Source organism: Saccostrea echinata, unplaced genomic scaffold, assembly GCF_033153115.1.
Source record: "Saccostrea echinata isolate AGI-Se365-2 ecotype Australia unplaced genomic scaffold, CSIRO_AGI_Sech_v1 ptg000016l, whole genome shotgun sequence".
In the NCBI taxonomy this organism is placed as follows: Eukaryota; Metazoa; Mollusca; class Bivalvia; order Ostreida; family Ostreidae; genus Saccostrea; species Saccostrea echinata.
The window spans coordinates 27986752-28000472 of NW_026889765.1; the positions used below are offsets into that span (position 1 = coordinate 27986752).

The 13721-nt window shown below is 32.9% G+C and overlaps 1 protein-coding gene across 1 annotated transcript; it reads right to left on the reverse strand.

Moving 5' to 3' along the window:
- Positions 1 to 1050: 1050 nt before the first annotated feature.
- On the reverse strand, positions 1051 to 11501 carry LOC133188281 (uncharacterized). Its single transcript, XM_061323653.1, has 5 exons — positions 11395 to 11501; positions 8557 to 8680; positions 6286 to 6356; positions 5375 to 5588; positions 1051 to 1123 (listed from the first exon to the last, which is right to left on the reverse strand). Exons 1-5 carry the CDS (start codon positions 11453 to 11455, stop codon positions 1051 to 1053), a joined length of 543 nt encoding a protein of 180 aa, XP_061179637.1. The 5' UTR covers positions 11456 to 11501.
- Between the last annotated feature and the right edge of the window lie 2220 nt (positions 11502 to 13721).

A 13721-nucleotide genomic window follows, 5' to 3' on the forward strand; every position in this document is an offset into this window, starting at 1 on the left:
TCAGTCAGTTGAGTTCATATTTTCTCATATTTTTGTTCACATTTTCGATTTGATTTACTTAAATGGTCGTCTCTTTTTGAGAAAAAAAAAATAATCATGAACAACCTTAAACAAACTTCAGGCAAATTTATGAATATTGTTCTTTTGACTTATGGATCTCTCAAGAAAACCAAGATAGATTAGGCATAATCATGTCACATGTCACTATCTACCTTAAGTACTTAAAAAAACAACGAAGTGCACACAAGTTATTTTCAATATTTTTCAGTGCTCCTCGTATGAGTCCAGATCATGTCTGACTTTGTGTTTGTCATAGTGTTGTGTCCTTTAATATGGCTTGGACGAATTCCAGAGTTGATGGTGGTGAATGTGTGTGACCCATACACCAATTGGATTGTCAATGCTAACTTCCAAATTTGTTGGTTATTGGGATGGATTAAATGTTTTGTCTGATTCCTCACTAGTCTTGTCTATCTTGCTTGTCTATCTTTTTGTTAGCTAAAGCGGAACCGCCTTCTATTTCTGCGATGTACATGTTTCCCCTCAGTGTTTATAGTACATCATATGAAGGGATGTTGACTTGGTCTTGAACCATGGCTTTTGTCTACATTTTCCGTTTCCAGGAAAAGTAAATTTTGATCGTTTCTCCGCTGTTTGGTTTCGAAAGAACTTTGGTTTCTCAATCCGAATAACTCTTCTTCATCCATGCTCTCTGATGGAGCTTTTTGCAACGTTTTTGATGCTAGTTCTGTAGAGGATTCATTAGAATACAAGGTTGGTCTTTGTTCTCTGACCAAAGAGTGTTTCGGTGGCCGAATTAATCGCGCTGGGTGTGTTTTGATAATCAATCAAATATACTAAGGATGAGTCTACCCAGACTAGACTAGTCTAGAATAAACTGGTAGATCTATTGCTCAACTATCTTTCAAATGCTTTATTTCAGGTATTGTGGATAAGAGGAATTGTGCTCAAACTGGTTAACAAATTCCTGAAAATATTCAATATGGATGGTCGACTTTTGTCTGTTATCAAAACATTAGGTACTGGTATTCATTGACGAGCTAGCTGCTTTTTCTTTTTCAATATGTCTTCTTTATCCTCGTTTCGCATGACGTCTGTCAACCTAAAAGAGAAAGTGGAGTGATAATTTGTACAAATAACTCAGCCAGGCCCATCAGACTCGAATGAATTGCATCCAATTTTCTTGCAAGGCCTGTTGGAAATGGAATGTAAAATCATTGGTTCTTTCTGTTGATCTGCATGTTTTTGAATGTTTTGTTAATCTCATACTTGCTTATAAAAATTACATGGTCTTTGTTAATCTTGGGTTACTAGACAGTCTATCTTGCTCGTCGTAAAGAGGTTCGCTCCTCAGCTTTTGAAAAGATTTTTGTCTGGACCTCTATTTAAAAAATTCTGCATAATATTTTAGTTCTTACAATAAATTTGGGTTCTACAATGCCAATTGAACTATATTCAATTAACCCCCCCCCCCCCCGATTACAAGTTACCTAGAACAAAGTAGTACGGTTCATTTTTAACCTTGGTTCTAGAGAGGGTATTTCTTGTAACATTTTAGACTTAAACAGTTAAGATAAAACCATGTTTTAATATATATCATGGAATTCATCAGCTTACCTCTATGATCATTTTGTATTGAACAATAATATTACAAGAAGTGCAACTAATAAGAATTTTCATATACATGCATCTGGGTGTGTCAATCAAAGAATAGATCACAGTGACCTACATGTATATCTTCGTAATTTTATATCTTATCATTTTCAAAACTTTCTAGATACTAAGAGGCTAAAATAAGTTAATATATATGTATCCTCGGGTCTCAGAGTGTGTCAACTAAAAAGTCGGTCAGTCTGACCTATTTTTTTGAAATTTTGACTTATCATTTTATTATTTGTTAACCTGCATATTCTGTCAACTGTGACATATGGGATGACCAAACCGTAATCGCTGATATGTATTGAGATTTAAAGATTAAATTTTGTTAATTCCAATGTTGGTAACAGTGACCTATATTATGAAATTATTTTCATTCATTGCCAAATCTTTAGCCTAGATTCAAAGAGGTTGAGGATCATCAACTCTTGTCAGTCCGTGTACCTCAAGGCCTTCATATATTTGACGGTCACACTGACCTACCTTCTCATTTATATGAATTAACATTTTTTAAATCTTATAGCCGTACATTTTGAACACTATATGATATGTAGGATAACCAGCTTTAAAAGTTTATACATTCTGGACACAGGTATGTCTCATTCTAAATTTTGGTCACAGTGCCCTACACTGTTTAATTAGTCCCCTACCGGTGAAACCGGAGGGGACTATAGGTTTCCTCGGAGTCTGTCCGTCCGTCTGTCTGTCTGTCTGTCTGTCTGTCCGTCGGTCCCTCTGTCCCTCTGTCTGTCTGTCAGTCTGTCCCACTTGGTTTTCCGCACTTTTTTTCTTAACGCTTACAGATATTGAGCTGATTTTTGGTATGTGAGTGTATATTGATAAGTTACAGATCAAGTTTTAATTTCGTTCCGCATCATTGATTTTTGAGGGAATTACGGCCCTTTTAATTTTCAAGGGTTTTCCGCACCTTTTGTCTAAACGCTTGCAGATATTGAGCTGATTTTTGGTATGTAAGTGTATCTTGATGAGTTACAAATTAAGTTTATGCTACGTTCCGCTTCAATGATTTTTTTGACGGAATTACAACATTTTAAATTTTGATGGGAACCAGATTACACTTACCGGTAGGGGACTAGTATTGCTAATGCAATACTCTCAGAATGCTTGTTTTATTTAAGGAATAACTGTCTAATTTTTTGGATTCATGATGTGATCAATCGAGTGGCTTGCGTGATAATTTGCATAAACGCCGAAGGCGTTTATGCATAAAATTATCACGCAAGCCAATCGATTGATCATCGTCATGAATCCAAAAAATCTGACAGTTATTCCTTATATTTACATGCTCCTGATTCTGCAAATTCCCGTGCTAATAGCCCCGCTTCTGTCTCTATTTGTCCCGCCCCGCACGTGATTTTTTTTAACCGCGCCTATCGATGAACCAGTAGATTTATGTAGAAATAAAGTATTTTTACAATTTGTAATTTTATCTCGGACAAAGACATTGGAAATGTAAATATTAGAAGTTACAACCGGGTAACTCATTCTAACTTTCTGATTATATCACTGTCATTTTTGCTAGCACTCTCGAGGTGTAGCAACTACGTTTACTTATTCTTTTTTAAAGGAATATGCATGTTCGAATTCACAGTATACATAGGGCATTCTGAGAAAAGATACCATGTCAGTTTTGTATTATCATTTGAAAATGCGTAATATCTTAAGTATTTTGTTTTGTCGTCTATCCTGTACAAAAAGCACCAGTGACTTAGATCTTTTTATGCAAAACTGTGGAGATCAGTTCTCCTTCTAAAGATAATAGAACCCCAGATTTTCTTAAATACCATCTCGGGTAAGTTCTTAAAACAAGCTCGAATGTGTTACGCAAGCGTCCATGAAACCCTCCATTTTACAAACATTGAAATAAATGTATTGAGGATCTCGAGCTCCCACATGTATCTATAGAGTCTGAATGCAACGTGCGAAATAACCTCTTCTCTATAGAGTCTGGAGCTAAACTTCTATGCAACATGCAATATAACTTAAAATATATTAAGAAGTGACAATTGATAGAAAGCGATTCCATTCTACAGATTTTTTTTGCAAGCCGGAAAGTCCAAAAAGATGCGATTACTACAAAACAGTGCCACACTGAAATATTTAAAACAAGGTGCTCATTGGATCTATCGATCTCTTAAAATTATTTGATTCTGCACCTCAATATTGAAATTACAGTGAATGATAGACTGATGAAAGCTCAATGATGCTATTGCCGTCAGTCCTACTTAAATTTAATCGATTCAGAAAAATAAACCAGTGGTTCAGAAATCTACTACTGTGTTTTATAATGGCTACAGTGCTAACTCATCTTTTCTAGAAGATAATCCTGTAACTTTCCTAGTCCAAATTTTAACTTTCTAATTTTAACTTTCGTTTCTACCTATTATAATTGTACCGTTAGATTTTTTTACAATAAAATTAGGGATGCTGAAACAGAAAGTCAAAAATTAGAATCAAAATAAGCAAGTTGTTAGGATGTCAAAATAAAGTGAAATTAAGTAATTAAAATAAATTGTAAAAGTGAAACAAGAAGTTAAAATTGAAAAAGAAAAAAAAGATAAAAACATTAAAATTGATTTGAAGAAATGGCAAGACAATTCAGTTCAAAGCGCTTCGTGAATGACTTGTATATGCAGTTTTGTTGTGGAAGTACTTCAAGTAGTAAGAAATACGTCATTAACATGCCTTTAGTAATATTTTGAAAAATACGGGGAAATTAATCGAGAAACAACGCACTTTTTGTGCACAATAAATATACACTTTTTTCTATGGGTGGCACTGTTGCTCTCTGGTTGTCCATTACAATTTTTTCAGACCAGCGAACAACTGATCTGCAGCTATCTCAGATCCAGAATTTTACACCTAAAGAAATGATAATACAGTACTGTTAATATTGTAAATTGTATTTACTGCCACCTGGTGATTTCAACGACAGTGCACTGTACTTAAACTGTTTTATTATATTACAATAACTTTTCCCCCAACTTCGCTGACTTTTTTAATAATAATAATCTACATCTATATTTTGTTCGTTTCACCAATAATGACGCTGATTGGCTGACCTTAAAAGTGGATCATAGAAAATGAAAATATGCTTTTCGGATAACAATTATAAATTCAAGAAAATTTTATGGATGATTAATAAAACGATTTTATTCAGTAAAATATAAAAAAATTTAGAGGTAAAATAACCACGACTGACAAATGAACATTCAATAATTTAAAAAAAAATAAAATATCAATATCATTTAATACAAATGAACTAGGCAAATCACGACAAATTCTGACACAGACTGGCAAATTTACAAGAACCTAAATTCAAAACAAATACAGCGTCTAAAAAATTAATGTTCATAGAAAAGTTGTCATCAACCATATACAATTTTGCATCTATAGTAATTGACATTTACTTTTACAAAATGACAAAAAATGTATATCAATATCAATCAATCATCAAATTTTTGAATTTATATGACACAGGAACGATAAGACAAAAAAAAAACATACAAATATTCAATAACAACAAAGTTGATATAGATTTGTTCTTCAAATGGGCTCAGATAGGAAATCAGATGTCACCTGTTTTGTTCGACGTTCAGTAATTCTTGAATTTTAAAGTTACCCCTGTTTTTATTTGGGAAGTTAGTATTAATTTCTTCTTAATATACAGCTTTACTTTGTTTGACTGTTTTCTGTTGTAGTCTGAGAATATCCAACAGGTGAACCGTAACCTTGTCCGTATTGCTGAGGCTGTCCGTAACCTTGCCCGTATTGCTGAGATTGTCCATAACTTTGTCCGTAACCTGGAGGTGGTCCATAAGTTTGTTGTACAGTTTGTTGTTGTTGTCCGTAGGTAACTGTTGGGGGTGGAACCTGGCGCCTACGTCTGCCTACAAGTAAGAATATTCCTTTTTTAGTAAAATGTGGTTTGTTTCGGCTTAATCAACGATAAAAGGCAGACTGGGCGCAACTTTCAAGGATTTGGATGACCTGAACATATATACATGTGATTACACTATTCAAGGCTTAGCCAAGAAATCATATTTATTGAATGGCATTTGTTTGTTTGTTTGAATTTGAAGTCACCAAAGGAAAGTATCGAAACATAAACTGGCAACATAATTAACTGAACAGAAAAATTTTATTTACAAATTTATAAAGCATACATTTTTTTCTGAAAGTAAAATGATACTGTTCAGACTACTATCACAATTCCGATTCCAAATAAAGCAGAAGTTTATACTAATGGTAATATATACTGCAGACAATCATACTTACGGTACCATATACTGCAGACAATCATACTTACGGTACCATATACTGCAGGCAATCATACTTACGGTAACATATACTGCAGACAATCATACTAACGGTAACATATACTGCAGACAATCATACTTACGGTAACATATACTGCAGACAATCATACTAACGGTAACATATATTGCAGACAATCATACTTACGGTAACATATACTTCAGACAATCATACTAACGGTACCAAATACTGCAGACAATCATACTTACGGTAACATATTAAGCAGACATCACACTTACTTCAACATTTGTAGCAGACGATTATACTTACGGTAACATATACAACAGACGATGCAGCTTATAATGAGGACAACTCCACCAACTATGGGACCAACGATTGTTCTGTTTATAATGAGAAAAATAAATTTATTGTACATTTAGAATTTTAACTTTTTAAAGATCTAAAATAATGTTTTTCGAGAATTTTCAATTTATGAATCATTTAGAAATTCATTAGAAGTTTTATTATTTATCATTATTGGATTCCTGCTTCTCATTACACATAATTTATATTTTTATATAGTAAAACATTTTAGTTTTGCTATTTAGAATGATAGTGCATTTATTCTATGGTGGCAAAATTATTTTGATAGATTTTATTGACTGTATCACTCATGCAGTCGTAAAGCATTAAGATGTACACTTTATTACAATTAAAAAGATGGCATAAAATATTTAATAAAAACATAAAGGACAGCCTCAAGCAAAATTCGTCAATTTAGAAATATTACAAATATTTGAATGTAATATTTAACCAGTACAAATCCTATCTAGAGATTGTACAGTGCTGACCATGCAATATTTAGTTGAACATCTTTATCAGTCTTTAAAGATTATATAAGATTTAAAATAAAATTAACTAAATACATAATTAAATGACTTCAATTAAAATTGAAATTCAAAATAACATTCATTTATTGATTTTTTTTGGGGGGGGGGGAGGGGAGGGGGTGTTTTAATTAAATATCATTGAGTCAAATGCTGACTGACGCTTTTCATAATTACTAATTCTTAGGCCATTATTTATACACTAAACTTTCTACGAATTCTTCCGGATTTTGTTTGACGATCATGACAAGGAGCACACGGCGGGTGTGACCAGTCGGCAGGGGATGCTCACTACTCCCTGGCACCTGATCCCACCTCTAAATTTTGAGGTCAGTGTTTGCTCTGCTCCAAATTTGTATCGTTTCATTGGACTTTCGAGATTGAATACTGTTTGTTATCTTCATATTTCATACAAATAATAATCTTTCTCAATTTTTAAAGTATTTCAAAATGGCGTTTGTTTTTCATCCTAAAGCATAAAAAAATCACAAGATTTGATCTTCACATGTTAATAGAGTCATTTTAGTACAGTTTTCCTATTAATGAATTTAAACGGGACCAAGTAAAATAAAATAAATATCTCAGATACATGCATTATTTAATCCATAAAACTTAATGTAAAAATGCCACCTACAACCACTTCCCCACCCCCCACCCCAGTGGCGTATATTCCATATAGGCAAAAAGGCTGTAGCCTACAAATCATTTTATCAACATGGCCGTAGGAACCGGGGGGCACGGGGGCAGTGCCCCCCCCCCAATAATTTTGCCGATATATAGATTACTATAGTAAACATAGATACTATATACTTGTGCCCCCTCAATAAAAACCTTTTTGACTTTTTTTTTTTTTTGGCCTGTCAGGAAATTTTTGGTAGTGCCCCCTCAACTGTCAACTGAAAATGTATGGCTGTGTCCCCCCCCCCCCCCTCCAACTGAAATTGCTTCCTACGGGCCTGCCCAATTTGTAAGAATTGAATATTTATACTGCAGTATGGTTAAAAAGGGGGGGGGGGGAGGAAATGACCAGAACATAAGACAATTATTTTGTTTGATATTAAATGCTAAAAAAAATGTTCTTAGCAAATTGCATTTTACTTATTCAACAATGATACAAACATTCTTTTCGGGATATATTTTTGTTTTATTAGGAAAGCCGTAAAACAAAGTATTCATGAAGGACGTTTCCGTACTACATAATCATTGTAAAGGGAGGACTTTTAAAGGATTAAAAATTTTTAATGTTGTTAAGTGGTCGTGATAATTCTATTTTCATAATTGCTATAAATATGTGTATATTACTATATTGACCGGTCAAAATCATGGATGTCTTTCAACTTCACAGAAAATTTCTACGGCAAACAATTACTTAGACAAGAATACATGTGTAAAAAACGTAATATAAATAGCAAACCAAAATAAAAACTTTTTTCATTTTCATTACATAAAATAGCACAATTCTGATCTTTTTTTCGTGGGTATCCCCCCTTTCCCCCTCATGAACAGTGAACCTTCGCGCCTGTTGAAGTTAGCCTACACAGGAACAGTAAGGAATATACGCCACTGGTGGAATACCTTTTTAATAAGACTTTTTTATGTTATTGAGAAGTCATCACAGAAAAATATTTCAAGAGTAAAATGTTTTCTTTTCGGGGCATATTGACAAGGTTAATTAATATACTCATTGGTAATATGTAACACCCCTATTCCTTACCCTATGCTGATGCAGTTGATGGTACCGGTACAGACTGACCCCCACGGGCAGCAGTAAATAGAACCCGTACAGCAGTGATAGTTGGAAAGAGGACACTGGCTATCCGAGTAACATGCTTGATAACCTGGAATACAAACATCACATTTGTTAGTGACGGGTTCGTTTTTTGACACGACATTTGACATTTCTGGCTGATATTCTGGGTCTATAAAATTTTCAACATAAATAAGAGTTTCTTACTTTTTATTTTGAAAATGATCATAGCATTTTGATGGCAGCATTTAAGCTAGATAGCTTTAATTTCAAACTTTCTAATTAAAATTCATGCTAAGATTTCAATTAATTAATATAATAGATAAAATAGGAATTACATCTTGTTTATTATAAAATGTCTGGAGAAAATAGCAGCTTGATGGACAATAGAACTTTTGCGTGGAAGAGAGGGAGAAAAAGCAAAAGACATTTGGTACTTAAAAATTACCAATCTATAAAAACCCATATGGAATTAAACTTGCATCGCTTACTGTAACAGAGAGGTACATGTATATGTATTTTTTTTTTTCGAAACAGCCAGAAAGGTGTAATTCAAAAATTAAATATCCCTAGCATCTTTCGCGTATCCAATATACATGCGTATGTGTGTGTGTGTGTGTGTAGGAGGGGGGGGGGGGGGGACAAACAACCTGTTGAATAGGACCCTTTATCACAACCCTTTATAGAAATATCAGTCTTGGTATTAAGATTTGTGATTGGGTCCAGTTTGAAATTTATTCTGAAATTTATTTGTTGTTTAACGTGTTTAAGAAATGATTCTTCAACAACATTTGCAGTAACGATCTGGATAGGGATGTACGAGGGGTTATCAAAAGGTTCGTGGACTAATGCCATAAAATTTAAACCGCTTTTAGGTACGTCAATGAATTTTAATACATTTAGTTAGCATTATCTTTTCTATCTATAGAATAAACCATAAATCATAAGTTTTATTTTTTAATAATTTGTTAATACTTTTGTAAGCAATGGTACATGTATGTCCAGGCGGCGCAACCTCAAATATGACGTTTTTTCTTCCCGAGTGTAATGAGAGAAACTTTTTAATATGAGTATTTGTTATCCAAAAAAACGTTATTTCAGGCATGTGGTACGACATACATGTTCCGTAAAATTTGCAATTTTTACCCCATTTTGTAAGTTCTATAAAATTTAATCGTAAATTTTATATGGAGTGTCCACACAATTAAGGGCTTGAAAATGACGTCAAAAAGGGGGAGGGATTTCTTTTTTCAGCATTCTATAAAGTTTCGCACCTAGAAAAATTGGTATAGACCTAGGGAATGTTTAAACGGGTTACTTACAGAAAAAAAGCCACGTCGAGAAGGGACGTTGATCATGTGTGGTAGAAATTGAACTCCAACGAGCTAAGTATTCTGGCATAATCAAGTGAGGATTTTTCCTTATCTATAGATCCATTATCAATATTTTATGCATTGAAAGCGGCTGTTCATGACATTGTAAAGTCTTGTAAACAAGAAGGGTTTAAAACCTTACTTAATCCCACGTAATCTCATCAAGATAAGAGTATGAGGTAGAGAGAGCGGACATTGAAAAACAATGTCGTTGCCGGACGTCATGAAACTAAACGGCGACAGCGCTAGGTGATCATAAAATGTCTTTTTTAATTTAGAATAATTAGACAAATTATCAACGTATCAAGGTAAAATTTTTAACATTTCTAAAACTTTTGTTGTTTTATGTTCCTTATAAATTTTGTAAGCAAAGACTACATAGTATTAATTTTATCGCATCAGTCCACGAACTTTTTGATAACCCCTCATATTAAGTGTTGCGTTACCATCTTTATGGTTTAATTCATGTACAATGCATTTTCACAAAATATAAAAAGCAGTTGAGTGTTTTATTGTCATTTGAAAGTAGAAAAATTATTTATGTGTTCCAAAATAAGATTGCTTTAGTACCTTAATATTTTTTTTTTTGGGGGGGGGGGTGTTTCCTACCACAACTTGTTTATTTAAGGAATGTTTTTAAGTTTTGTGTGAGTTATTGGTGTGTAAATCACACAGACTTGTCACGTAGGCATATTTCATGAAGCGTGCTGGCTTAGTAGAAAAACACAGCAAATGTAAATATTGCTGCATGTTTTAACCTCCATAAATTTACTTTTGTTGATTTGCTGTTTCTTGATATTTTTATTCAAAACGTCAAAGAAAACACAGATTTAGAAATGTTGCTTTTTTCCTATATTTATGTTTAAAATCAGTATAATGGCAATCATCTATTCAAGGTACTAGTATGAACAGATTTCAAAGGGACGTGTCGCCTTATTAGTTTCGACAATATATAGATGTGCAAATAACTCCATTGGATATCAATGATAAGATATCAACGTTAACGTTTGCTCAAACTGGAGAATTTCTATTTTGTCTCATTTGATGGTATCTTAAGTGAAGATGTCAAGCTTGTTTTTAAGAATTTCAAATAAACAGTCAAGATTTTCTACCTACAAATTGTCGTCTATCATGTAAAAATTGTTTACCTATTAAATCATATTTCACCACGAAAATAGCATTACCAATGATTCTGGATATGCATGAAGTTATCTTTTCTTGCAATTTTTTAGACGAAAGTGCGACATTGGGGGAAAAAATGAACCTGTCCCCTACCCCTTTCTGACTTCAAACGATAAAATTGATCGGTTTTCATGTACAAACAAAGTTATCAAAAATGGATTACAGGGGGGGGGGGTCCTTTTCTTTAAATATGCATGGATCAGACAAATAAATTTTAAAAAGGGTTAACTTATGTTACGTAACTACCTACCAAGTACGAGAGAAATCTGTAAAAGAATTCCAACGAGAAGAAAATAAAATTTATCCGCCATGCTGTTCACAAAGCCCGGAACTTGCTACAAATGATATCGTTGTCAGGGAATTATCGGTCCTCCCTTATCGGTTCATTTCCACACACTGGACATATTAAGAAAGCCTTCTGTGTTTGTCGTCAGTGAGGTATTTGGTATTTCGAAATTCTCTTGGGGCATTTTGATAAAAAGGGAGTGACCTTATACGTTTCTACGTTTTACATACTTTATCAAAAGTGTTACATACCATAAAAAGAATGTAAATAATACATTGATTTTTTTTAATCTTATACTCTATTTGATATTTCAGGAAGAATGATTTATTTTTTATTGATGTGCAAGTTTACATCTTTTAGTTTATCTACCTGAATATTCGTTATATTTCTTCTCGAGTCCTCACATAAATATTGAATCACAATCGAACATAGACAACCCTCACGCACTCTCACACACCCGCAAGTCCTCTCACACTCATATGGAGTGCAAGCAGTTTATTAATACATGTAAGTAGAATTTGATGTTTTCGAACTCCTCACAGGTTTAAATGTACTAGTATTTCACAAAACTCAATCAAATAATTTTTTGGAAATTGATTCAGATAAATTTCTGTCAAGAGTTATCTCGATCGATATAAAGGTTAATAATCGGTGTTAACAATAAGATTGAACAAACAGCAAGTTGCTTGACCAATAACATTGGGTAAAAGAAATATTATGCTCAAACAAGTCATACATATGGCACAACAAACGTTTTTAAAATATAATTTATGGTTCATAAATATTGCAAATCGTATTTACTACCTCTTATCAATTTATTTTACCAATGGGTGCGTTAAAAAAATCCTTGTTTTTCTTCTTTAAGGTCTTGATATTTTAAATTCTCTTCAGGCATTTTGCAAAGATATTGTGACAGTCCTACATGTTTCTTCGATATATATTACATAAAAATCTAATATATATATATATATATATATATATATATATATATATATATATATATATATATATATATCTTTTCATTTGTTGCCATTAAAGAAATGTGAAGAAAATATTTTGTTTTTTCAAAATTACATTCCTAGGTATATTTATTACAATGTACTCTAACTGATTTCTAAGTGCACCTGTTATGACTCTTGGTTCTATCGTAATTATGCGCAATATACACAAATTATATCACACAACTACACATACATGTGAGAGTGTAATTGATGTAAGCGTCATTTGTTGATATGCTCAAAACTTTATGTAATTTAGACAAATTTAATCAAATCTAAACAAAACAAAAAACCAGAATAAAGTTCGTTTCAAAGCAACAAGTACATGTAGGCCTTCCATTGGACCTGCCTGATGTAGAAAACATTGAAATTTCCTAAAGGACTTTAGAATAAGGTACAGTACAAACGCAGCCTCAATTTAAGGTCAAGATCTGGTAAATGAGTTTAGACTGTCTTTTTGGTACCAGATCCATTATGACATCATAATTGATTTCAACTTACTATTTCCCGTACTTTACGACTATAGCAGAATTATGTAGGAAATGATGCATTTTCGGGGAATTCATCATTTCAAAAGGATCCCGTGTACCTATATTCAATCTAATATCATATATCATTTTAAAGAAGATGTCGAGATGATATGAAAACCGTTTTCTGGGAGACTGTAGGCAAAATTGATACATTTGCTTTGACTGAGATGGAGAAAAAGCCGACTTTTATACCTGATTTTCTTCATTTTTCATTGAAAATGACAGTTTAAAGTTTGTTTTTCTCGTTGAGTTTCTCTAAAAACTATGCCCCGATACACTTTCATTTATTTAGTCATAATTGTAATAGATTATTAAAGGAATTTGTTTCTCAAATTTGAGAAATCTGTAGGCACTCTTCATTTACTAGATCTTGACCTCAAATGAAATATTTGTGCCTAGATGTGAGCTAAATAAATTAAGTTTCACAAAGACACGGAAGGACAGGTATTTTAACTATTTTCTCGAGAGTAAACTTGTACTTGACAAAATGATGTTATGTCAGGGTTTAGGGTGTAATATGTAAGTAAATATGTAAATATTAGTAAATATGTAAATATCAGTAATCAATAATCAGTATTATGTAAATAGATTTGTAAATATCAAATATGTAAGTAATTCTAGGGTTATAAACAATAATTAGGGAATGGTAGCTGGTTTGTCTGCTCTTTCAGCTAGAAGAGGCAGCCTCTTTTGTTATATAAAAGGGAAAAAGAGCCTATAAATTATACGCAATTCTGAATTTTCTTTCACATATAAGATAAGA